We start from the raw sequence: 27,293 nt of genomic DNA on the forward strand, positions 1-27,293 counted from the left end.
CCTCCTACTGGAAGGTTCTTCCCCCAGGCACAGGCATGGCTCACTGCCTCACCTTCAAGTCTGTTCTCAAAGTCACCTCCTCAATGAAGCTTACCTGTTCCACCCTATTGAAAATTGCTTCCTGCTCTCCTGACCCTCAGCCTCCGAGTCCCCACTAGCCTGCATTACTTTTATTTTCCTCCTAACACTTTTTACCTTCTAACGTGCTATACAATTTCCCTATTTCTTATGTTTATTGCGAGAATGTGAGTGTTACAAGAAAAAGGATCTTTTCCTGTTTAGTTCAATGAGGTATCCTAAGCACTTCAGGCAATGCCGGGCACATATTAGGAATCCAATAAGTACTGTGTATGCAAGTGATAAATACTTGTATACAAGCGGTAAATAAATACTAGTGAATGCATAACTAGGCTCCCTGGTCTACCTGCACTTCGGGATCATGCTCTGACACACCTCATCTGAAAAGGCAAGGCTGAACTATAACCTCATATTCAATGCAAGAAACTTATAGGGTAACCAAGCAGTTAGACTCACCTGGCAATGTGGGGTGTGGGAAGCACTGGGGATGATCAAACAGTAATTTTTGCACCTGGGGCCAGAGTGTGGGGCAGGGGGTGCCCTGGCAGCAGTGACAAGCTGGCTGCCACCCTGTGGCTGAATGAGGAAACGCACGCAGTCTGATTTGGGGACACTTTTCAAGGACAGGTGACCTCTACGTTTTAATATCTTTCTGCAAGTTTCTCTAGGCTCTGTGAACAAGACGAGAGTCACCAGGCTTGGTCCCCTCAGAGGTCTCCGGCATAGGTGCCCATTAACCTGAAATGTAGCCCAAACCCTTTCTACGATCAACGTGATTGCTCACACATTCACACCTCCATTTGTTCATCCGTCCATTCTCTCAACAAACATTTGCTGAGCAGTTGCCAGAGGTCCAGACACTGTGGGGAAAAAGAGGCCCTGCTTTTCTCGGGGAGAGGAAAGCCATCCATTCATTCAACAGCTATTTACTTACCACGAGCTCATGAGCGCTGTGCTGGCGTTGCAGAGAACGACTGAGATGGACCGAACTGACCTCATGAAGCTGACGCTCTGTTGAGAGACCAATAAGAGCACGCAGCAGCCGCCAGTGCCGTGAAGGAAATGCACGTGGGAGAGAGAGGAGGGGGCTACTTTAGGGACGGTCTCCGAAGAGATGACATTTAAACTGAGGCCTGAAGGACAGGAATGGGCCAGTTGAGGGGAAAGCCTTCCAGGAGGAGGGAACAGCGTGTGCTCCGTGGTGGATATTCTAGGAATGGAGAGAAGGCCAGAGCGGCTTGAGGGGAGTGTGTCAGGGGGAGGGGGTGAAATGGGGCCCAGAGGACAGCAGAAGCCAGACCCTGCGGGGGCCTGACTATGATGAGGCCTTGGCCTTTATAGATATTATTGAACTTGCCTTTTCTTTTTTTTTTTTTTAAGATTTTATTTATTTATTCGACAGAGAGAGAGACAGCCAGCGAGAGAGGGAACACAGCAGGGGGAGTGGGAGAGGAAGAAGCAGGCTCCCAGCGAAGGAGCCTGACGTGGGGCTCGATCCCGGAACGCCGGGATCACGCCCTGAGCCGAAGGCAGATGCCTAATGACTAAGCCACCCAGGCGCCCCATGAACCTGCCTTTTCTAAAGACCCATCTAGCTGGAGACAGAGAATGACTTTGGCAGTGTCAGTCCATTTGGGCTACAATAACAATATCGTAGACTGGCTGACTTATAAACAACAGAAAGTTATTTCTCACAGTTCCGGGAGCCTGGAATTCCAAGCCAACGTGCTGATTTGGAGTGTGGTAAAAGCCCACTTCTTAGTTCACAAAACAGCTGCCTTCTCACTGTGTCCTCACATGGCAGAAGGGGTGGGGGAGCTCTCTGGAATCTCTTTTATAAGGACATTAAGTGGGTCTGAGTTCAGATGCCTGCTTCATCACTTTTCTGTGCTATGAGGCCGGGCAACTTCTCTGAGCTTTGCTTTTCTCACTTGAAAATGGGAAAAATAATACTCACTGCAGGTTTCTTGGGCAAATTAGCTAGAGAAATGGATGTGGAATGTCTGGCGCTATACGTAGCACCTGGTAGGTGATCAGACACACACATTCCTTCACAAAGTGGGGAAAAGACAGATATAGGCACAATTTATAAACACAAAGCAGGTAGGGCTGAAAGCAGCATTAAAGGATCCAGATCGCGGAGGCCTTGAATGCCAACCTCTAGCACATGAACATCGATGAGCAGTGGGAGCCAGTGAGGGTTTCTGCGCAGGGGAAGATTATGGGAAGAGCTTCCTTTTAGGAGGAAGATAATTATGGCAGCGAGGCAAAGGGAGAAGATGGAAGGAAGCTGTGCTTTCCTTCTTCCAGCCCCTGAAATGTAACTTTACTCAAGCTTCTCCCCACCCCCAAAGCTCTACCCTGAAGCCTGGGTACCTGGAACTTTGCTCTAAGGCCCACTTCCTTAAGCCCATGATCTATTTCACAGGACCACACGTGCCCGGCCACTGACCATTTATAGGTTCAGCTGTGTTCATCACGAGCATCTTGCTGTGCCAGTCAATCAGACCACAGTCTTGGAGGGAAGAATCTTTTCAAAGTCCCCTGCCTTTGTTCTGGAAAGAGACCTGATTGCATCTCAGACAGTTGATGAAGAGAGGAAGAAAATGTGCAGGGCCTCAGCTCCCTGGGTCTGGCTGTCCATCCTGGGGACTTAGGATTTGGGAGAAGTACAGCCTGACAGTCAGGCAGACATCAAAAATCACAAAAAGACCAGAACCTAATCCAGGCTGATAGACTCAATGCCCCTGGAATGTGTAGCCCCCCTCCCAGATAAACCTGCCATATGGAATTCTGCGGTCTGTCGGCTTCAGCATTGATTTTCTATGGTCTGCAGCTCTCGAGCTTGCAAAATGCACTTCTAGAACAGAAATTCAGAAGAATGAAGTCAGCTAAGGCAGCAAATTTACCTTTTTCTCTGCCCTGTTCTCTTCACACCCCGATCAGGGAAAATGCCAGTGTTCCCAGGAGTGTGGACACAGTGAAGCTTGGTGTGAAGAGGTCCCTGGGGAATGGGTAGGGACAAAAGCAAGCCCAGCCCTGGAGAGAACTTAGGTTAGAATTAAGGAGATGGAGATGGATTCATTCATCCCATAGGCATTTCCTCAGGGCCTCTCAATGCTAGTCTGTGCCAGATCCTGGGGGACTTGAGACAAATAAGACTCATTCCAGCTCCTTGGGGGCTCAGAGTCTGGCAAAGGAATCAGAGCTATAAGAAGGTAATAATAGCTTTGACAAGGCATGGTGACAGCTGGGCGGGGGGGGGAGCAATTATATATCTAGGATGGAAGTCTTCCTGGAGGAAGTGACATTCAAGCTGGGCTTTGAAGGCTGAATAAGAGGTTACTGGCAGACAGGGTGGGGAAATGAATCGCTTACCCTAGGATATACAGATAGGATAAAGCAGAATATATTTCCTTCCAGAGATAACAAGTCATTTCTATTTTGGGGATGTGGGAAGAACAGAGGCAACTGGTGGGAGCTGAGACTGGACACAAAATCAGGGGCTAAAAAGAGGATCAGGATTGGGAAAGAGTGGATGTAGTTCATGGCAGGGTTAGTATTAAAATTAGGTTTGAGATTTGGATGCACTTAAAGGGAGATGTTTAGCTGTCTCAGATCAGCTAATAGCAAAACAATGAAAATACATGTACTCTACACGTATTATCTCATTTAGACTCCAGAACAAGCCAATGAGGCCAGTGGCTATTCCTTTCCCATCTTACACATCAGAAGATAGGGGGAAGTACTGCATCTTCTGCTACGGGCAGGTGAGAGGAAAGTCTGACTTCCGGCCACGCCTGCCACAGCAGAGGAGGTGAGCCCAGCAGGGCTGAGGACCCAACTTTGCCGCTTCGTGTACAACGCGGCCAGGTCGCATTGCCCTTCTGGGAAAACCAAGGAAGCTGGCTGATTCACAGATTTCCTCTGGCGTCTGCCTTCTGTGGTTCTGCCTTATTAGGAAGGCTTGGCTCATTCAGAGGATGAGGTAAAAAGAACAGAAAAGCCAGGCCTTCCACATACTGGACATTTCCAAGTCACTTGACTGGCGATTGCGCTTCAAAAGAATGTGCCTTGCAGAAATGCTATTAGTGAGGGTCCTGGCATGAGACAGATGTCTCCCTCAAACACGGTCACCAGAGAAGTTTACTGAAGAGCCCACTTACAAAGGTGTGGGCAGGGCTTGGGGAACCCAGAGGGCATGGTGCAGTACCCAAGACTTTCAACAGTGAAACTGTTAATACCCTTAGTGGAAAAAAAGTGGTTCCGGGAACCCTGAGGGAGAAGGTGTGTGGAAGGCCACCTTTGATAAGCACAACCCCGCAGGGAGAGAACTCAGGAAATTATACCTAGACCTCTCTCTTCTTGTGCCCTCAGTCTCCTGCCAGGGCCTCCCACTGGCCAAGCCCAACAAGAAGCTGAGTACAGGGAGCCCATTTGTGAAATCCATACAGGCCATCCTTTGAGGCCAGAGCAGGGTGGTAAAACCTGGCAAGGAAGTTGGAGGGGCAAATGGAGGGGTGGGTCCAAGTGAATCAGCACCCTACTATCCAGGATCCTGGCCCGGGACGCTGGGAAGCATCGTCCCCTGGATGACCGGGACTGTATTTTGAAGGCTGACCTTGGATCCGGGGTGGGAAGGAGCACGGGGCTCTTTCAGGCCTAGACCGGAGCAATGCAGTTTGTTGGGAAGAGCCCCTGCTTCCTAGCAGGACGACATTGGCCAGGCTCCCATCCATGCGCTGATGTGTACGTTCATTCAGACGTTTGTTCGCCCACCACCTGAAAATGACTCTGAGCCAAGCCAGGGCTAGGAGGCACTAGATGAAGAAGTGTGAAACAGCCCCAGCCACCTTAGCTTGTGAAATATGCCTAGAGCCAGACAGCGATGGGTTCTTTCTACCAGTTCTGTGAGTCTGGAGTCTGCTCTCAGTCATCCCCTCTGTAGTATGGGCCAACTGCCTTTTCCTCCCAGAGTTGTCTTGAGCATTCAAGAGGAGCATTTCAGAAAAGCAGAAGGCACTGCACCTGGCATGGAGGAAGTGCTCCACATTTGGGAATCAGTGGCCTCTGTTCCAAGCACGCATCTGCCCTACGCTCATCTCCACCACCCTAGTACGCCGCTCTGCTACTATTGTTGCAATTATACTGTACTTGCATTTGTTGCGACTTTTATCTCCCTCTCTCCTCATCTCTCAGAGTGTACACCTAGGAAAACAAGCTGCTGGCCTCTCACTACTCCCTGAATCCCCAAGGCTTGGGTCTGGGTTTAAAATTGCCAATACTTTATACCGTGGCCAGACATTGCCAATGGCTTCACATGCATCTTCCCATGAGGAGGACAGCCCTGGTTGGCAGGCGGTCGTAGCAGGCCCATTTTACAGATGAAGGAACTGAGCCCAGAGACGGTAAGCAACTCGCCCAAGGCCACGGGATAGATAGCGGCAGAGTCGGAATTTGAACCCGGGAGCCTGGCCCTCAGATCCCGCGCTGGACCGCGGCTCCTGCGCCGAGCGAGTGCGGGAATGAATTGACCGGTCAGTCAGTGACTGGCCGGCGGATGCGCGCCCGTCCCCTCCCCTGGACGCCGGCGCAGGGCGCCGGGACAAAGGCGCGGCGGAGGCCGGACGTGGGCTAGCCGGGTCCGCGCGCCGGGGGCGGGAACGGGGCCGGGCTCTTTAAGGGGGGCGGGGCGGTGGCGCGGGGGGCGGGCCGGGGGGCGGGCCAGGGGCGGGGGACGGCGGCGGGCCGGGCCCGAGGGCGCGCGGAGCGAAGGGCGGCGGCGGCGGCGGCTCGTGCTCGGCCCGTGATCTGCCGGGGCTCCGGATAGAGCTCGGCACGCCGCTTTCCGCCCGTGGCAGCGCGCCCCCCGCACCCGCGTCCCCCGCACCGGCGCTTGGTCCCGCGGAGGACGGCCATGCCGCCACGGCGCAGCATCGTGGAGGTGAAGGTGCTGGACGTGCAGAAGCGGCGGGTGCCCAACAAGCATTATGTGAGTGCCGCGCGGCCCCCACGCCCCCTCGAGTCCGTGCCCCGCCGGGGGCGACCGAGAGCCCCCAGGCTCTGAAAACTTCCGAACCGTCTGCTCTCTCCCCACCCTCCCCTTCTCTCCCCCCTCTGCCCTGCTGCTGCGTGCCCGGGTCTCTCCCAGCTCCTCCCCCTCCCCCTCCTCTCTTTTGCCCGGTTCTCCTCCCCTCTTTCCCGTCCTCCCGCCTCGCCCCCCTGCTCGCCCCTCTGCAGCTCCTCTCCTCCTTTCCGTCTCCCCCTTGTCTCCCCCACTCCTCCTGTCCATCTGTGGAAAAGTCTGGCCCCAGCCAGTGTAAGGGACAGAGAGACAGAAAGAGGGGGAGGGGGAAAAGAGACAGAGAGAGAAGCTCCTGTTCTCTGGCGCCTGCCCTGTTCCTCCTTGTCCGGAGGCACCCAGACCCTCAGTGCCTAGCCACAGGTAGCCCCTCTAGGGATCGCCAGGTTTGGCTCCGTCCTTTTGGAGGATCCGGCCGGAGCCGTCTCTGAGAATGGATCCTTTCAGTGCCTGCACCGTGAAAAGGTTAAAAAAAAAAAAAAAAAAAAAGTCCCTGCCCTCTTTCTCCAATAACTTCTGTTTAAAAATGTAGGAAAGTTTTCTCCTGGTACCTCCCTCTGTAAAATGAGAATCTTGTTTAGAGCTGGTGAGGACTTGAGAAAATGGGCCGATAGCGTCATTTTGCAGATGGGAAGGCTGAGGCTCAAAGAAGCTGCAGGTTCTAGAACATGGAGCTGCATTCAGGCCTTCCCTGCCTCTGGAAGGTGTGCCAGGGCAGGCGGTGACCCCCAGATGGGGAATGGATTCTGCAGCAGTCTAGGACCTGAATCTGGGCTCAAGGGGCCCTGGGACCACCTCAGAGGTTTTGGGTGGAGGGGTAATGGGTCTGTGGGAGGTTGGGCCCAGGTAAGGCCTTGGGGAGGCCTTCTTACTGGACGGAAGGGGGCTGTGGTGTCTCTGGTGGTGAGAAGGGGGCAGTGGCAGCGCCTAGCTGCAGAGAAGTTAACCAGGAAGGAAAAAAGAGCAAGAGGGAGGGAAAAAATCCTAACAAAGAAGTGTAGAACAATGAATAGCAAAGGGCGTTGGCTGGCTAAACTCAGCTCCTTGGCCTCCCTGCAAGTCTTCTCTGGGTCTATTTTCCTAAGAGGCTCTTTCTTATAAAGCAGATCTACATGACCTCCGTGAATAGCCTGTAAAATCCTGAAAGGAGATAGCCGGAATCCACTCTGCACTCTCCACGAGAAAGGGTGTGCTGTGTGAGTCCGTATTGTTATTGGCCGGGCAGCCAGTTATTCAGCCCTTAGCCAGGCGGTGGGAAGCTATTTCCTGGACCTGTGGCATCTTTAGAGTGAAGTTTCCTTTGATTCCAGAGCGGAGCTGAATTGTCCTTTTTTTTTTTCCTTTTTGTTCACTTGTTTCAAATGCTGCCAAATCTTGATTTCTTGTTTGAGCTTGTTGAGTGTGTAACTGAGTTGCCTTTTTGGTATGAAGACAGTTTTCACCAACATGGCAACCAGAGGAAGTCTAAAATTCTCCATGCTCCCACCCCATCCTCCCACCCAATCCGTGAGCTGGCAGAACGAGAATAAATGCAGCCACACTAACGGGGCGTCACCATCCACTCGCCCTCTCCTGTCCGCTCCCAGCACATGCATATGAGGCAGAGGTTCTTGAGCCCATTTGACAGATGAGGAGACTAAGGCTCAGAAAAGTGAGGTCCTAGGCCTGAGGTCACAGACACGGGCAGAGCCAAGATGTCAGTCCAAGTCTGTGGGACCCCAAAAAGTGGTGTTCCACCTAGAACCCACCACTTCCTAGATCCCATAGTTTCAGAGTTTCCTTAAGCACCGTCCCCTTAAGGACCGGGAGGCCTGCCTTCATTTGCGATCCCCCTGTGGCTTTTCCTTCTCTGCTTAGTCAGATCCATCCCCGCCAGCTTTCTGAAGCTTCTGCAGCTTTTAGGGAGCATCCTGCTTAGCTTTCCATCACTTTTTAGGGCCCCTTGGAGACGAGTTAAAATACAGATTTGGGTTCAAATTTTGGCCTCCACTTAGTGGCTGTGTAGCCTGTCTGAGACTCAGTTTTCTCATCTGTACCTGGGGGATGATGGTGCCCACTTCCTAGGGGGAGGGACCACGTGACACCAGGGCTGGCATGCTGTAGCTGTTAGAGCCTGCCTCCCTGCTCCATGGTGTCCATGTCACTCTGATTGGGAATGTGCCAAAGTCATGTGTGGAGGGATTTCACCAAAAACTTGTTTTTCTGCATGTGGGTTTAGTCACTGTTGTGACTCAGGAGGGCCTCCTCCCTTGTATCCAGGCTTTTGGGTTCATCAGATGAAGAGGGGCGATGGGTTAAACTGAAGCCTGAGGCATCCGTAGGAACAGGACAGATGGAGTGCCATGATGGCAGGGGACCTGAACCCACCAGGAACTACCGGCGCCTCCCTCTCCTGTTCTCAAGACATGTCCACCCCATCACTCTGGAAGAAATGGGCACAGAGGCTGCTATTGGTATGGGCCTAGACTTTCATCCCATTTGGTATATCCTCCTCTCTGAACCTGACCCAGCCACCCTGAAGAGAAAGCATGGCAAGGGGAGTTGGACAGTCCTGAGCTTTGCCATTTCCTGCTGTGTGACCTTAGGCTGGTCGATTTATCTCTCTGAACTCCATCTTCTATAATCTGCAAGTTGTAAATGCTGTTCCTTCCCTCTGGGGCAGAATTTCTCAACCTCAACACCCTTGACAATTTGAGCCAGATCCTTCTTTGTTGGGGGGGGGGGCTGGTCCTGAGTATTGTAGTATGTTTAGCAACATCTCTGGCTTCTACCCACTAGGTGCCAGTAGCGTCCCCCTCCCAAATTGTGACAACCCAAAATATCCCCAGACATGTCCCCCAGGAGTTTAAAACCACACCACCCTACCCCCCACCCCCTGCCTCAACCACTGTGTCAGAATATACAAATCAGTTACGGAGAATTCTGTTAGCCATGCCCCCTCATTTTCCACCACCCCTCTCCCCATTTGCAGCTACCTTGGCCACCACCTCTTCATCACTCAGTTGCCTTAGAAGGAACAGTTCACAGGTACTGTGGATGTCATGGAGAACTGCGCCTGAGCTTAGGGCTGGGTCACCTATTCCACCTGAAATGACATCTCCGTGATCAGGGCAGCATCCTCTCCATGCCCAGCCCCACCCTCCTTCACTTCTGGGCACAGGCAATCATCAGTGGACCCGGGGCCAGAGCCACAGGCCAGGTCTGGAGAATGCAGGGGCAGAAGCTCCCAGGACCTTTGAGATCCCAACAGTTGGGCAGGGATTATTATGGATGATATCAACGATATTGTGATTTAGAGAGACTCCCCTGGAGCTGCCCCCCTCTGTCAGAAGCAGGGAGATTGAAGGTTCAGGGAGCTGCCCCCCTTCTGTGCTAGCACCTTTCCTTCCCCAGAGCGCAGGGCTTTCAGAATGAATGGAAAGGGGCTTTCTTTCAAAGGTGATGCCCTGGGGAGACTCTCCCTGGCTGGGTCATCTTCTGGCTTGAGGGGAGGAGGAAGTGCTCCCTGGAGGTTTTACAGGATCACCCCCTTTCCTGCAGTGAAATGGGATATACAGAAACCTTGGGTTCAGAAGAGAGTCCCTGTCTGCAGGAGCCAAGAGATGCTGGCTTGCTCTGTCTTGAGATCTTTAGATGTTAAGAGGAGCAAGATGGTGGTGGTAGCAGTTATAACAGCAGTCATCGTGATCGCTGAAATTCAGTCAGTTGTTGTGGGCCAGGCACTGAATTAGGCTCTGTTTAATTAGTCATCACAACACTATTTCAAATATACAAATGCATAAAATGAAATAACTCTCCACCATGCAGCTCTGTCACAGCTTCATATTTGGCTATGTTTCAGATCATTATTTTTGGTTTTTAAGAAACATAGCAGATGCAAAACCCCTATGTACCCTCCCTAACTCTCCCCCTCCCCAAAATGAACTGGTGTCCTGCATTTGGTGTTTGTCATCCCCATGTACTTTTTAAAAATAGACTATTAGAGGGGCGCCTGGGTGGCTCAGTCAGTTAAGCATCTGCCTGCGGCTCAGGTCATGATCCCGGGGTCCTGGGATCGAGCCCCGCATCAGGCTCCTTGCTCAGCGGAGAGTCTGCTTCTCCCTCTCCCTCTGCTCGTTCCCCCTGCTCATGCTCTCTCTCTCTCAAATAAATAAATAAAATCTTTTTTTAAAAAATAGACTATTAGATCTACTAGGATTTTCTTCCTCTCACAGCTTTATTGAGGAATAATTTACAAGCCATAAAATTCACTCATTTTAAGTGTGTGGTTTGCTGATTGTTTTAGTGAATTTATAAAGCTGCGTGACCACCACTACAATCCAGTTTTATAACATTTGCATCACCCCCCAAAAAATCCCTGGGACTTGTCTGCAATCAGGCCCCTTCCTGCCCCAGCCCTATGCACCTTTCAGTGTTTTTACCTCTTTAACACTGCCCCAAATCTTTTATTGAATGTTTTAAAACTATATAAAAACATTGCCCTTTTGAGATCTGTGCTGATACATGTGTCCCGGGTCATTTTAACTGCTGTTTAATACTCCATTGGAATGACCACTCTTTCTTCTGGCCCGTGTTGGGAACTTCTGGGGTGTCCCAGCAGTTCAGGTCTGCGCAGCTGCTTCCTGCACGTGTACCTGAGGTGGGGTCGCTGGGTCTAGAGGCTCGTGCATTGTCACCTTTTACATTTCTCTCTCCTGGAGCAGTGTCTGTGCCTCCCTTTGCTGTGTGTCCTTGCCAACACCGCGAATGGTCGGATTTTGTAGTTGGAGCCAGTCCACTGAGTGCAGAACAGGATCGTGCAGTGGCATTCGCCTCTCCCTGCTCACTCGCTGGTTGAGCGTCTTTTCCTACCTCCATCAGCCATTGACATTTCCTCTTCTGTGAATTACCTGTTGTAGCTTTTGCCCCTTTCTCAGTATATTGAATTATTTGTCTTCTAGTAATTGGTACGATTTCTTTACACAGGCAAGATTCTAATCTTTCTAGTAGTTACCTTAGCATTCCCACTCTCCCCTTGAGACTAGAGGCTCAGAGAGGGGAAGGCGTGTACCTGAGATCACACAGCAAGGAGTGGCAGCATGGGGAGGGTGCCGGATGGATATGTGGTGTGGGCCAGGTGATAGCACTATGATCCCACCCCTATGCCAGGTGACCTCGGGTGTGTCACCTACCTTCTGGACCCCGGTTACCCCCTCCTGACCCTTCCCTCATCTCACTGCTCCCTCAGCCTGGAGGGATGCAGCACAGGCAGCTGCCAGCCGTCATCATTCTCGCCCCAGGAAGCTTTGGGTTGATTGCGCCCCTGGAGTGATGGGGTGGCAGATCCAATGCCACCAGCCTTGAAACCTCCCTTCTCCATTTGCCAGGTTCTAAGAGCCTGGGGGTCACTGTTCTGAGCTGTTGAGTTTTGCAGGGTAGATCACACCCTAATTAGGTATTACTAGCATTCTCGTCTCAGTCTATAGGAGGCCTCTGGCTGGCGAGCTCAGTGGTCTGGAACAAGGTGTGAGCCTGCCGCCCAAATTAGCTGCATTCTGTGTCCAGCCACCAGTTACGTGGCACCCCTTCTTTTGCAGACACATGCAGGGCAGGGCAGCAAACTTGGGTGTTGGAGATAAACATGGCCTTGGCTGACGCAACCGCCAGCCTTAGTTTCTGCATCTGTGGAATGAGCACAGTGTCTTCCTCCTAAGAGGAAGTCATTGTTGTGTGCTTTGTGGGTAATGTATACACTCGATCTATACTCCGTGCCTTCTGCCAGAGGGGTAAATGCCAGCTACTAGCACGTTTCTTTCATGATGAAAACAACTGGCTTTGAGTCCTTCTGAAGCACTTTTGGGCTGGGTGACCTTGTAGACGAGCTACCCGCAGGTTTATAAAATGAGGGCAGGAGGGTGTAATAGGACTTATCTACAAGTATAGGGTGATTGTGAAGAATAACTTGTGTTGCACAATATTCAGCCTGACGCATCATGTATAAAAGGCACTTAATCAGTGGTAGTAGTCATGAAAAATAATATTGACAACCATAATAGCCGGGACCCAAATCTGCGTCTCTTCCTGCCTGCTGCTGCGAGGCCACGCTACGTGTTCTCCATGCTCTTTCATTCAAGAGGCGGATATGGGGTGCCAGCCCCAGACTGGACACCCTGCAGCTGCCGGCATAGGCCCTCAGCAAGACTGAGCCTTCCAACCCACCCTGGAGGTGGGCGCTTGTCATGCGCCCTGGCCGTGTCTCGGAGAGTAGTGCGTTAGGTAGGCATTAAGGCCCCTCAAGTATGTTGTTGGTGGTGGTTTTTAGCGGCTGTTGCTTTCTTCTGGTTGAAAACCATTGGGCCTTATCAGTTGCATTGCATCACCCTGATCCCTCTGGCCCCTGGATGCAAGGAGATCCCAGCTTGCTCCTTACACTCGGGGCCTCTGCAGTTGGCCCAAGATCAAGGCGGATGGAGCTATCGTATCTTCAGATTACTTACACGTCACTTTAGTTCAGACTTTGAATCTGTGTCCCTCCATGCTTCTGGTGAGCACAGAAAGTACACCAGACAATCTGGGTTCAAATCCCTGCTCTGCCACCTACCAGTAGTATGACGTCAGAGAAATGACGTATCCTCTCTGCACCTCTATAAAATGGGCATAGTAACAGTTCCAATGTCCTAGGACTGATGGGGGGATTAAATGGGCCCAGCATATAGTCAGGGCTCCATCGTTCTGAGCTATATTAGGAACGTACAAACATAGTAACGTTTATGATAGTAAGAAGTCTGTAACCACTTAAACGCCCATCAGTGGAGAACAAGATAAATAAAATGTACTATATCCACATGCGAGGATACCATCAAGATGGTAAAAATGTATTCTGTCTTCCGTCATGGGAATATTAAATAGTAAAAGCTGCTTGCAAAACAACACGCTAGGGCTGATTCCCACCTGATTACAAATGAAGGATGAAAATATGTGTCTGTGTAAGCACAGAAATATAGCTGATAAAATATGTCACTTTTTTTTTTTTTTGCTCGTCTGTGCTTTTCTGTTTTCCAAATGTTCTGCAGTGAACACATATTCCTGTTTTTAGTGAAAATAAAAAAAACAGCAAATGCTCATTTTCAAAAAGAAGCCATGCCAAGCTGCGGGTGGCTCCAGCCAGGTTCCCACATCCTGCTGCCCCATCCTGTCCCGAAGCAGTGGGATTCTCCAGCTCCTCAGAGAGCCTGTCCTCCCGAGGTAGGCGTTGGCCTCCGAGCCTCTTCCCCCACTCCCGCTGCAGAGGGGGAGGTCTCTGCATGTGGCTTTCCAGTGCGAGAGCCCACGGAGTGGAAAGAAATGAGTTTAAAATACCTCGAGGGAAGGCCCGAGCAGATGCTTTTCCGAGTTCAAATGCTGCTTGCTCAGCGGGTCCAGATTCTCCTCCCCCAACGCCCGCAGCTGAGGAGGGTTGGAAAGAACGGCAGGCCTGAGTTCTGTGCTCTGCGCCGAGGTCATAGGGCACGAGAAGGGTCGTCCAGATTAGAGCTATGCCCCTCACCCCGCTCCCTGGGTGTTCTGGATTCACTGTTAGCCCACCCGCAGGTGCCCGGGGGTCAGCATGGTGTCCAGTTGGCTGTCACACTGCCAGAAAAGTACTAGGGGACCGCACCATTCATGGTACTTCTGAATATCTAGGATACTCATTTCCTGACTGCAAATGGGGCATGCTTTCTCCCTGGGAGAACGGGCTGTGCTAGGGGGAACAGTCTTGCTTTGCATGACTCAGTTTTCTCCTTCCCCTTGGAGATGAAGGCCAGCTGTGGGTCACTGCGGCTGCAAGCAGGAGAGCCACTGGCTGAGTAGCCTGTCAGCCTGGTGGGTGCAGGCAGTGAGTCGTGGGCACCCATCGCTGGCCATAGGAGAGAAGATGAGGCTTAGTAAGAAGGCCATGTGGCTGGAGGGTTTTGAGTGTGGCTTCCGCACTCAGAGACCGAGTTCTAGTCTGATTCTGTCATTCACTCGCTGTTGGCCCTGAGCCTTCTCCTCTGGGAAGCGAGTGGCTTTGGTGGCTTTGCAAATTAAAGGAGCCTTTGTGCAGAATGCCTGAGGACAGTGCTGCTGGGACAGTTGTGCTTGGAGCTTCCCGGCCTGGGGTAATGCCCAGAAACTGGGGCCCTGTGGTCCCTTCCCCACAGCCCTTGTCAGCAGGGTTAGCCGGACGCTGGGTGGAGCAGGCCTCACTGCCCCCTGCTGTGACATGGGGACTGGCTGATGTAATAGGGCTCAGGAAGCTGTGTCTCACAGTGGGGCCCTGTGGGCAGGGGTTAGTGGGGCTCACTCCTCTGGTCCAGCCTTTGTCACGTGTCCTTCGTTCCTCCGCCCCCTTCTCCAAACTCTGGGGTGTTTTCCTCCCGTACTTGCTGGCTCCGATGCAAACCTGCAGGCGGGCCGTGAGCCCAGGGCCTTCTTCGGGAGGTGAAGGGAAAGGGACCTAGTGGCGCATCTCTTGTGTGCAGGTGGGCAGAGCTCCACCCCCTGCTTCTGCAGGCCTGTTTCAGGCCGTCCCAGGGCTTAGGGTTGCCAGATTTACCAAATTTAATAGGATGCCCAGTGAAATTGGAATTTCAGATACACACGTGATATTTGGAACATACTTCGACTACAAAATTATTCATTGTTTATTTGAAATTCGGATCTTACCAGGCACCCTGTACTTTGGCAATTCTACAAAAACCACCACTTTCAAAAAAAAAAAAAAACTAAGAAGGCTTTGGACTTCATAATAGTGACAGTGTTTGTTGAGAATTCACTGGGCAAATATAAATCCCTCCAGGGGCCAGGCACTTGGAAGTGCAGGGACGATCTACAGACACACAGACCAGGAATTCAGACTTCAGCGAGGCCAGTGTCCTGAGAGAGACAGGCAGACAGGGTGTTTCCGAGCTGGTCTGGAACTTAGGGGGATAAGCGGAAGCCTGTGCACTTGGGTTCTGGGGAAGTTGAGCATGGACAGAGCAGCATGGAGGAGGTGACCCGAGGCTGATCACAAAGCCAGGGAGGGATGCTGCAAGTGGAGAAAGGGAAGGGGATTTCAGGCAAAGAACAGGAAGGCAAAGAAGCGGAAACCCGGGTATGTGGTGCGTTTGAAAGAAGCAGGAGAGATTTGAGTGATGGAGATGAAGCCTGACAGGTGGGGGCCGGAAGGACCCAGGGGCTCCTGAGTGGGCCAACAGCCACAAAAGAATAGAAGGTACGAGCCCCGCCCTCAAGAAGGGCACAGCCCTAGTACACACGGGCCAGGGCCAGGGCTTGGGCCCAGAGGGGTCCAGGAGGAAGTAAGTGGAATAGTTGGGGAGCTGATACCCAGGGGCCCTCCCGTGGGCTGGATGGGTAGAAAGGCCTTCCACAGGAGAAGGGAGGGGGCAGAGCAGAGACAAGAACGTGGGAGGCTGCAGGGAGAGAGCACCTGTCCACAGGAGGGCTGTCGGTAGACCACGAAGATGAAGTCGGGCGGGAGGGCCGGGAGGGAAATACTAGAAGGGACTGTGAGCGCCAGTAGGAATTCCGAAGTTTGGGAAGGATTAAATAAGTCCAGACTTGTTTTGTTCTCAAGCCTTAATAATAATTTTTTATCCTTATTACGGAATGGGTGTTACGTATCTGAGTCTTCTTACGTGCTCAAGGCTTTTCATGCTTTATATCACTGAATCCACTCAGCACCTCTGGGAGATGCAAGTAATAGACACGAAGCTGGCTAACTTAGGCTGTAGGGAATGTATGGCAAGATGGCTCTGGCAGAAGGGGGTGGGGGGAGGACCTGGCCAGCTGGAGCCACCCCGGGAGGAGGAGCTGCCAGGGGACATCAGAGCATCACCAGAGGCAGGCAGCTGCTCCATCCCTCAGTCCTTTGGCCACTCAAGAGTCCAGTTCCAGGAAGAGAGAGTCCGACTGGCCCAGCCAGATCACCTGACCATCCTTTGGCCAGGCAAGGGCCAGATATTGGGATAGATAGTCCCCCTGAATTGCAAGTAGCGGGAGAGAGAGTCATTGGAGGAGATTCAGGGTACTGTTCCTGGAGGAAGGGACAGGTGGAAACAATTGATGTCTGCTATGTGGGTACTGTTATTAGCCCATTTCACAAATGTGGAAACTGAGGCTTGGGAAGGTGGGATAGTTTGCCCAGGATCGCATTCAGCTCGGTGCCTATCATTGACTATAAGGGTATAGTCATTTCTCTCCCCAGAGATGAAGGGAAACATTGCCTTAAAGCACATAAGGATAATATTTTCTGGTCTGCTTAATTAAGCAGAATTGCATGGACCCCCTGCCCACTGCATTGGCAAAGAAAGCTAGAAACCCACGCAGTGGCGTCACCATTTCCTCCTCCTCAGCCAAGGTGTGAATCAGCAGCCTTTGGCTTCGGGCCACCCTTGGCCGGCAGTCCGTTGCACAGATGTGGGTTTATTGTCTGCCCTGGGCCAAGCCTGGCCCCAAGCCGGAGAGAGGCTAAGATAGCCAGGCAGCCTTTGTCCCCATGGAGGTCACCATCTCTTTGGAACACATCATCACAGCTTTAGGACGGTGATGGGGCCTGGCGTGGGGCTGTGGGACCAGGAAGGGGTCTGAGGCCTGGGCGGCCCCTTCCTCACTGGGACAGAGAGGTGTGCTCCGGAGGGGGAAGGCTGACTAGCAGAGGAGTTCTCAATGCGGGTAGAATTCAGAGGGTCCTGAACTTGGAAGGGGAAAAGTTCATCTTTATTTTCATTAACCTCTGACCCTAATTTAGCAATGCCTTCCACTGTGAATGAAGGCAACACCCCTCAGTGATATTAGTGGTACCGGGGACTCCGTCACCCGTAGAAATTTCCCTCTGTTGCCGGAGGGGAGAGGAGTGGGCAATGGTCATTAAGGAGGGCACTTGATATAATGAGCACTGGGTGTTATATGCAACTGATGAATCACTGAACTCTGCCTCTGAAACTAATAATACACTATATGTTACCTAAATTGAATTTAAATAAAAAATTAAAGGGGCGCCTGGGTGGTGCAGTCATTAAGCGTCTGCCTTCGGCTCAGGGCGTGATCCCGGCGTTCTGGGATCGAGCCCCACATCAGGCTCCTCCACTGGGAGCCTGCTTCTTCCTCTCCCACTCCCCCTGCTTGTGTTCCCTCTCTCGCTGGCTGTCTCTCTCTGTCAAATAAATAAATAAAATCTTTAAAAAAAAATTAAAAAAAAAAAAGAAATTCCCCTCTATTTTCATATCACCTTACAGCTGTTGCATGGATCCCAAAGATCATTTATCATCTGCTAGTAGTAAGTAGATCAATTACTAGTTCAGAATTGTGGTGTTTCAACCTACTGCTAGATTTCATTATTACGTTAATAGAAGGGTACCTATAGTCACCATTTTGTTTTTGAAACATTTTTATTAGAATTCAGTATGATGTTTCATTTGGAATCCTGCATTCTTTATTTTATTTTAAATCATTCCGAGAAGTGGCCCATAGGTTTCGTGAGATTGTCAAAGGGGTCTGTGGCACAAAAAAAAAAAAGAAGAAGAAGAGAGAGAGAGAGAGAGAAAGACAAAGACTTCTGGGTAGAAGTTTCCAGCTTTGGGTTTGGAAGACAAGGTGGCATGGGTTTGACCAGCTCTGCTGGTTACCAGCCGTGTGACCTGGAGTAAGCATCTTAACTTCTCAGTGCCTCAGTTTCTTCATCTATAAAAATGAGAGTAAGAAGAGTACCTACGGTGGGTTGTTTCACGTAAAGGGTTTAGAGCAGAGCCGAGCATGTGAAAATGCTGGGTAGTTACCCATTAGTGTTATCTTTACCGTCGTCCCTATCACCATTGCTAGCCATGATAAGCACCTCACAATGATAGGACTCAGGTGTTCTGGCACGATCACACATCCAGAAACATCCTCTAAATGGACTAGCCCCGGGTGCACCCCCTGTGATTTAAAACACTTTTCCTGGAAGATTTATATATTTGGGTATTTAGCAGTGCGGTAATTAAAACGCTGTTGAAAATAACCTTGATGTTTCTCATGGAGGTGTGATTAGATAAAGGATCCATGGCCTTCAGTGGACTATTAAGGGTCTTCTAAAAATGGCTTTTTCAAAGAATTTTTAATGAATGGGAAATGCTCACCATATAATGTAAGTGAAAAAGACAAGTTATGTGTACAATGTGATCTCGATTTCAGAAAGTACTTCAGTGTATGGAAAAAGGTCTAGGGAAGAGCCCAAAACATCGTTTCTGGTGGTGGACATGTGGACAGTTTTAAGACCTCAGACTCTGCCATCAGCTGGCGTAGTGCCAGCTGGACGGAACTGGCTACTTAATCTCCCTCGGCCCTACTGTTCCGTCCGCTGCAGAGTGGAAACAGCGGTAGGGTGCGGCCTCGTAGGAGGTACCTCGAGACTGTCGGGTGCTGTGAGGAGTTACGGTCTCTTTTATACTGCATTACATTTTTGTGTATTACCCCCCGTTTCTCTAGAGGGGAGAGAACAGTGTAGTATGGTGGACGCAGGAAGGCTCCCAGGAGGGAGGGAGAAGGAGGGGAGCCTGCTTCCCTTGCTGTCTTTTTTCCTATCTCATGGACTTATACGCGAAGCACAAGAAGCCAGCAGAAAAGTCCACAGAGGAGCTCAAATTGAGGCTGGGCGGAATAGTCTCTCCCAGATGAGGAGCCCAGCAGGGCGTGGGCACAGGGTTGGCCAAGGGTACGCTCAGACCCTGACCATTAAGAATCGCATACAGTTTTTGCAGGAAAAGGGGTTCCTTGGCTGTACAAAGCTTGGAACCCCCTTCTGCAGCTGCCCTACTTTACTGGTGCAGGAATCCCTCTCCCTTTATGACACCTTTCATAGGTGGCCGTCCCGAGGGTCTGAGAGCTCAGTCCTTCCACATTCTCATCAAGTTCTTTCCTCCTCCATGGCCCCAAGCCCAGGAGGACGAGATGAGGCTGGACTTAGGGGTAGGGACAGCTGTTGGGGAGGATCCTAGATTAGTTTGCCTCTTTCTGCCTGTCACCCAGCCAGGGCACCCAGCTTTGACGCAGAACCTCCCAGTGGACCAGCCGCATTGCAGTGCCCATATGTGGGGGCTAGTCGTCTGTTGAGACGTCTTCTTTTCTCCCACTAGCTCTGAATCCTTCATAGTCCAGAGCCTGACTCAGAACAGGTGCCAAGTGTGTTCCTTGAATGAAGCCATGACTGCCTAAGCCCCCTCAATTCCAAGGTCCCATGATTCTAGGGTGAGGGACACAGACATCGTTGAGCTGACACAGATTCCTCGTGATGACCTCCTGTTGGCACCAGACTGAGCATTGTGTCATAGTTGTTAAGGCACACACTTTGAAGGCAGCCAGACCTGGATGCGAATCTTAGATGTGTCACTTTCTAGTTATGCAATTTTGGGTGGGTTACTTAACTTCTCAGAACCTCCGTATCTTCTTCATCTATAAATGGAAGACTCATCCCAGTACATGACACGTAGTAAACACTCACGAGAAAAGTAACTGTAATTCTTAGTCTCGTGCACTGGAAGCAGAAGGAATCTTCCAGCCCTCTGGGATGCTATCAGGTTGAACCATATGAAATTGTCAATTTTTTACCCATACAAATAAGTTTCACTTGGTTCACCCTGATGATCTGGATTTGATTTTGGCCTCAGGAACCCCACGTGCTTACATGGAAGGAGGTTAATGTCCACCGCTAGACCAGGCGTCTTACGGACATTAGCCCAATCATACATTTCAACAGCCCGAGAGACAGGAAATACTGTTGTTAGCATCCCTGTTTTACAGATGGGGAAAATGAAGCTGCCAGGTAGCTTGCTCGAGGACATGGTATGGCCAGGATTGGAACCCATGTCTGTCAAACTCAGAGTCTGTGAGGTTGACACTGTTGCTGTCTTGAGTCTGGGCTGCCTGTTCTGTGTGGCATGGCCTTGCCTTGTGGCTGGGAGACTCCCGGCCTTCCCTGGGCCCCCCTGGCCCAGCAGCTGGCAGTTGCAGAGTGAGACTCCCTGGGAGGCTCTTTGGAACCCCACATTTCTGACCCTCATTTAGACAGTCTCAGCTTCTAGAGTTTTCTGCTACCGTGTCTTTGGCTTTGGTTGGGGGACTGGAGGGTGACAGGAATGATTTGTGTCAGTTATCCTTCCAAATTATGGGAGTGTTCTTCCCGAGCCCTCCTGTTCATTTGTTGAATCCGGGGCCTGGTATCTAGACTCTGGATCCGGGCCCAGTGTCCTCTGGTCCAGCTCTTGTCCACAGCCCCACCAAGGCAGAGCCAAAATGGCTGCTAGAAGCAGGAGGTCAGACAGGGAGCTGTTGCAGAAACCCAGGCTGGTGACTGTGTTGGTCTGAACTAAATAAGGCCATTGGCTTCTCCCGACTCAGTTACCCCATCTATAAAATGGGGGTGATAATAAGTCCTTCCTTGTTAGGGAATAAGGACCCGTAGCATGGCCAGGAGGAAGGAAGTGCTCATTAAATGTAAATTGGTGGTGGTGTTCTGCTGTTTTTCATTAAGAGGGAACCACTGAGAGACTCTAAGGAGGAGGGGAATCCAGTCAGATGCTGTGTTCTAGAAATACCCTGCTGGGGTGAGCAGAGAGGCAGGAGGACCTTGCAGGAACAGCCACTGGCATCCAAAGTGAGGTGACCCGGGCCTGAGCTAAGCCTGTGTGGTGGAGGAGATAGCCAGTAAGGAGGCAACATGACCAACAGGGAAGGGAGGACCCAGGACAAGAGCTGGCTACGGGACTCCTTGCCCTGTCCTGTCTCCTATATCTTTCCGGCCACCCTTGCTCCCACCTCCTTCTCTACTGAGCTCCCTCCCATCCTGGAGGTCCCAGGTCCATTTGACCTTGTTTTAGAAAGTCCCAGACTTCCAGGGTCCTCTGATGTCTGCCTGGTGGGATCAAGAATAGCCAGGCTTCTGCATACATTTCATTGTCTTTGTGCCACTGACTCTGGGTTGGGGGAGAAGTAACAGTGACCATTCTTTATTGAGTAGCTACTATGTACCTGGCGCTGTGCTTGGAGCTTTGCATGCATTGAATTGTCTGATCCTTACTGTCACCCCATGAGGTAGGCACCACCATTACCTCCATTTTACAGATGGAGAAGCAGGCTGAGCTAGGACTCGCCCCGGCCCATGCAGCTAGGAAATCACAGGGCCAAGGTTTGAACAGTGGGAGGGGCTGGCTAGGGTCAAACTCTGATGTTTTAACAAGCACCCCCAAGCGTACGGTGCAACCAGGTTTGAGAAGCTGTCAGGGACAGTCAGTGTGGTTGGGGCCACGCACTGGTTTACGAGCTCATTTCATCTATACATTAGAGAGGACCTGCTGCTCGCAGCGCTGTCTTTGGCTTCCCACGTGTGGCCTCATTTACTTTTCAGAATGGAGCCTTGTTGCCCGAAGTCACCTGGCTAGTAAGTGGTCGAGGCAGGATTCTCCTCCGCTGTTCTTGGGAGCCAGGGGAGGTGAACACAGCTGCTTGTGGTTCGCATGACTCACTTTTCACCTGCTCTCCCTGGTTAGGAATGGGCATTCTGAAGTAAAACAAATCTGGGTTCCAATCCCGGCATCTGTAACCAGCTGCATGGCTTTGGGCCAGTGACCTAACCTGTCTGAATGTCAGTTTTCTCTGCTGTGACATGGGCTGGAGAGCAGGGTTCACTCCATAGGGTTTCCTGACAGCAGAGTGCCGGGGGTTTAGTAAGTGGTCATTAGGTGTTGGTCCTCATTCAGAAAACTCCTACTCAGCCCTCAAGATCCAGAGCAGTTGTTTTTTTTTCATCTGGGGAGCCTAAGCTCCCCCTGCAGAATGAGTCCTCATCCTCTCTATGCCCCCGCAGTGGCTAGGGAGTGCTTCTTAGGGGGTCTGTGGCCGTGAGAGGTTTCTACTAATGTCTTCTCTGTTGAGACCCCCTATGTGCCAGGCACTGTGCCGGACCCTTTAGGTAAGAGCTGAGACCCATCTGACCACATATGCTGAGCTTTTCCCACCATATCACATAGCTGGGGTTTAGATCTAGGCTCTGTCGCATGGCGGCTCTGCGACCTTGGGTCAGCCAGTTACCCTTTGTTAGTCTCCAGATCTCACGACATAACATAAATGAAGTACTTGGCCTAGTCCCTGATCAGCCCAGTAAGTGTGGCCCTTTTTGATTGTTTTTCATTAGCTGGGCAGCTTTAGCCCTACTGTCGGTATGCCTTGCACATCGTGGGTGCCCCTGTTGGCTGCCCAGTTCTCTTTAGACAGCCCTGTTCACACAGGAGAAGCCCCAGCTTAAAATCTCTCAGCTGTTTCCTGCATGGCCCCGGGCTGCTCTGAGGCCTGGCAGCCGTGGAGATCCCCACAAGCCCTAAGTGCCTGTCCTGGAGGCTTTCCTAGAAAGCCAGCCTTCAGGTTGATTTCAGCAAGCCTGGCTCCAGCTGCCAGCACCTCTGCTTGCCATTGGAAAGTTCCCCGTGCTGCTTCGGGCCAGATGTGTGCGAGGATGTGTGTTGGCAGCCGAGGCCCAGGCTGGAGCTGCGCCCCCGGACCAGCGAGTGTTTCCACCAGTTCCGTGTCTCAGTCGAGAAGAATTGAGGTAGCCTGGCCAGCTTGGAAGTGGTTCCTGCTGCCCACCATCTGGATGAGACTCTGGCAGTGACGGAAAGATAGGCTCCAAGGGTGGGCAGCTCTGTGTGTGGGCACACAAGGAGGGGGCAGTTGATGGGGCTTCACAGCATGACATTCCTGACTTTTCCTTTCAACATAGCTTCCCTCGAAAGAGTGGAGTTGGCCCCGGGGGAGACAGGCTGTCTGAGCCTCCAGTGCCTCATCTCTGTAATGGGGTTATCAGTGGTAGTGCGTGAAGCTGTCTGTAGTCACACAGTGTGCCAAGCACCTGTCACGCATTAGTTCCTGTCATCCTTAGCCAACCTTCAAAAGTGGATACTATCCTCTCCATTTTCCAGATGAGAAAGTGGAGGCTTGGAGCCATGCGTTGACTTACAAAGTCATGCAGCAGCTTCAAGCCAGAGAGCCAAGATTCATACCTGGGTACTCTAAAGCCAGTGCCCGTCTGATTTTTAATAACATTAAGGAGTGATTGATGTGAGTGTATTTATTATTTTTAAATTTTAGTTGTGTGCAGTAAAATTCCCTTTTTTGGTATAGCATTCTGGGTTTTTATGCATGTGTGGGTTCTTGTGACCACCACCACAGACAGGATACAGAACACTTCATCTCCCCTCCCCGCGCCCGCCCCACAGAGAGTTCCCTCAGGCTGGCCTGACTCTCAGTGCAGTGGGATGGTGCTTCCCCTTGTAGTTGAACTTGCTCCTGTGGTGTTCTCTTTCTCTCTGTCGCCTGTTGTGAGAGGCCTGGGGCTGAGATGTGGACTTCTCCTCCGGGGCGGGCCCCATGCCTGCATTCTCCCCTGTCACAAAGCTGGTTCTGTTTCCAGTACCCTTGGCAGTTGAACTTTCCATTCAGCCATTTCAAGAGCATTGTTACTCTCCAGACACAGAGAGCCTTGAGTGAGGTCACCTTAATTTATGACTGTGTGGCCCTGTCTTGGCTTTTTGTCTCTCTGCCTGCCTGCCTGTCTGTCCGTCTGCCTTTTTGTCTTTCACCAGACATTTCCCAAGAGCCTAATGTCACCAGGCAGTGGCAGAAGCATGGTGCCCCAGACAGACGTGGCCCCTGCCCCTTCAGGGCTCCCAGGGGAGAGGGGGTGACAGAACAGCACATCAGAAGCATGTGTACTGAGAGACGGCAGCCCCAGTGGCTGTGGGAACCCAGAGAATGGGAACAGAGCCAGATCTGGGGTCTCCAAAGGCTTCCCAAGCTGACATATGAGAAATAAAGAGGTGCTAGCCAAGCAAAGGGAGAGACGTTCCTGCCGAAGGCCGTGGCACGTGCAGGACCAGGAGGCAAGGGAGAGCCTGGCTGGGTCAGAACGGGAGGAGGCCCCCTAAGCCCCATAGCATGCTGTTGTTGCCTTCCTTGACAAGGTGGAAAGCTCCAGAAGGGCAGGGGCTTCTGTCTCCTTCATGGCTTCATGGCCATGGCTCTAGCCCTTGGAAGGGAGCCTGGTACGCAGTAGGCACTCTGTCTTATTTGCTGAATGCATGAGTGGGTGAATGAACTCAAGTGTTTGAAGCAGAGGAGAGAGACACAAAGAGATTTGCACTTGAGAGAGAGCGCTCCTCTGCCCCGCCTCCCAGCCTGGCCCCCCTCTGCCCACAGGGAGTCAGAGACCCCCGGCTCCATCTGCACGGCCACAGCTACCCAGTGGACACGGAGCGGTGCGAACAGAGTCCTAAGCCGGAGCCCTTACCTGCAGCCGGTGCCTCCAGCGCTTGTCTTTGGGCCCCTTTCCAAGCATTCACTTAATTGAAAAGATTGAGGAAAAAAGGGAGATTGGCAGCCGGCCACCCCCAGTGCGTCACTTAGCTGTGGAGCCCGAGCTTGGTGCTTCCTGACGCTGATGTGAGGACGGGAAAGTTCTGGCCCGGGGCCAGGACACCTGAGGCCTGGCCTTGGGAAGCTAGGAGGACACGGGACCTCAGAGGCTGAAGGGGCTGGGATTCAGGCTGATGTCACCTGCTCTTCCCAGCTGTGTGACCTCAGGCGGCCACGTCACCACTCTGGGCCTGGGTTTCCTCCTCTGCCCCCACCCTCCCGGCCTGCAGCTGCTGAGGATTGCACACCGTTCATGAAGCACTCAGCACAGGGCCGGGGCGCAGCAGCACCGCCCCCAGCGCGGTCGGTGATCTTGTCTTGGGCCCCCACTCACCCTGGTCCCGCCCCACCGTGACACCCTGCCATCGCCTCCTGGGTCTCTGGGGCATCGCGACACTTGGCAGCATTTCTCCAGGAATAAACTTAATGTACTTTCTCTGAAAAGATAAATACACCGTCTTCAGCCCTTCCGGCGGCGATGCTGCTCTGGGGTGTTGGGCAATCAGACAAACTGCAGGGTGTTGCAATTGCAAAAGGAGGTTGGGAGCGCTGACCTACATAGGCCAGATGTTGGGCAGACAGCTGGGGAGAGCCGACAGCTCGGAACCGGAGGGAACTCGTGGTCTCCACGGGGAGCAGCAGTATCATGTTTCCCATTAGTTAAGCCCTCGGAGCCTGTCCAACTGCCTGTGCTCCCTCCCTCCCTCCTCCGCCCTTCTCTTTCTCCCTCCCTGCCTCCCACCCCCCTCCCACTCGGCTCCTCCACCTCAGGCCGGGGCAGCATATTGCCAGAGGTGGATCTGGGACCCAGCCAGTCATTACCAGGCTGTCCCCAGGACCCGCCAACCCAGAAGCCCAGTTAGCGTGGGAGCTTAAGGGGGGACAGGGTGGCACCCATCTTTTAAAGTTGGTTTCTTTTTTTTTTTTTTTTAAAGATTTTATTTATTTATTTGACAGAGATAGAGACAGCCAACGAGAGAGGGAACACAAGCAGGGGGAGTGGGAGAGGGAGAAGCAGACTCCCACCAGAGGAGCCCAATGTGGGGCTCGATCCCAGAACGCTGGGATCACGCTCTGAGCCAAAGGCAGACGCTCAACCACTGTGCCACCCAGGCGCCCCTAAAGTTGGTTTCCTAAACCAGGGTCTGCTGTCTCCTGGGTGCCCTTAGATGTGTTCCCGGGAGCCTTCTCCACAGGAAGTGGGTTCATCTGGATCTAGAAACTAACGCCGCTGCTTGATGTCAGGGTTGCACGTGCTTTCGTATTTAAGGCTGCGGCACAGGACTGCTTCCGTTATCCCAGGCTAAGGCCTCGCTGCAGAAACTACATGGCCTGTGAGCAGAAGCCCGAGCCCCTCAGTATGCTGCATAAGAGATGGGTTTTCTTCCCTTCATCTAAAAAGCAGCTCTGCTGCTCTTCAGATCTGAGAAATAGCATTTTGGAACAGAACTCCTGCATCCTCAGCACCTCCCAAGAGGACCTCTGGGTCTGGGTCCAACCCTCCTGTCTGCTCTCTGCGTGGTCTGGGCAAGTCCCTTCCCCCCTCTGACCTCATAACCCCAACTATAAAATAAGGGATGGTCTGGAGTGAAGTTTTCAAATATTTTCAAGTCTTAGGACCCCCTGCTGTCAGCCTGAAGCAGGCAAAGGAGGGCTGTGGGCAGCAGGAGAGCCCAGGCCCTGTTGGAACCTGCACCAGTGGTTGTCTGGTGGTCGCGTGGACCCCCAGGTTCTGGCAGCTGGGCCGGCCGGCTGCTGGGTTCCACCCTGCTCCATATGTAGAAGAGCTTGGTGCTGCCTAATGGAAACCAGGGTGGAGAGCCCAGAGACCCAGCCACCTTACCAGAATCCAAGGACTTCTTACAGGCCCATCTAACCACTAGCTTAATCAGTTCTAGAGTTCTCTGGACAAGTCATTGTGCAGGAGGCCTAGAGGGGCCAGAGGATCTTGCATAGAAATTTGGACACTGTCATGGAAGTGGAAAGAGTGCACGGCTGAGAGTGTAACCCTTGGCAGGTTGCTGTACCTCTTGGCCCATCCATATCCCCATTTGTAAATGGAGGGGTTGATCCAGATTAGGTACGCTGAGTATGCAGTACGCATCCTACAATCCCCGTGCCCATGGCAGACATTGCTAATGGATCACAGATCTCTGTCTTGCTAATGTGCCTCTTGTCACAGCCTCTGCGGGAAAACAGCCTCAGCCCCCTCTGCCCCACTGGTGCCCTCTCTTCAGATATTTTCTTCCGTCTCCCAGGTCATTCCGGACAGCCCACCCGCATTGTGGAGCCAGGAGAGGGCTTCCCACTTGAGAAGTGTAGGCTCATTGGCCTGCAAACAACAGAAGTCTAGGTAGAGTGAGAATGGCAGGGGATTCCACTGAAACAGTGCTGCCCTCCTTCTCCGTCCTGCGGGCACCGTCACCGTGTCCAACATATCCACAGACCCCTGTGCTACGTGTTCTTAATTCGGTAGTCTTCTCCATTTTTTAACTTAAATTATTTTTAAAGGTGACGTTTTCGCTGTCTCCCATAAATGGAAAACCAGTAGCACTTGCTAGAAATAGAAGGAAACTAAATAGAAAGGAAAAGGAAAATCAATGTGTTCAAATTCTTCCTGGCTAGTGTTGCCTGCCCTGAGGTCTTCTGTCTCTTCCTTAAGAAAAGAGACCAGCAAATGTTGGAGAGAGTG

At 52.0% G+C, this 27,293-nt stretch overlaps 1 protein-coding gene across 1 annotated transcript in view; it reads left to right on the forward strand.

The window, feature by feature from the left end:
- The first annotated feature begins 5,834 nt into the window (after window positions 1-5,834).
- SH3PXD2B (SH3 and PX domains 2B) overlaps window positions 5,835-27,293 on the forward strand; it is a 100,472-nt gene continuing 79,013 nt past the window's right edge. The window contains exon 1 of the mRNA XM_040630290.1: window positions 5,835-6,070. Coding sequence (XP_040486224.1) covers window positions 5,996-6,070 — 75 coding nt within the window. The 5' untranslated portion in view covers window positions 5,835-5,995. The remainder of the gene's footprint in view (window positions 6,071-27,293) is intronic.

Source organism: Ursus maritimus, unplaced genomic scaffold (genome assembly GCF_017311325.1).
Source record: "Ursus maritimus isolate PB19 unplaced genomic scaffold, ASM1731132v1 scaffold_15, whole genome shotgun sequence".
NCBI lineage: Eukaryota > Metazoa > Chordata > Mammalia > Carnivora > Ursidae > Ursus > Ursus maritimus.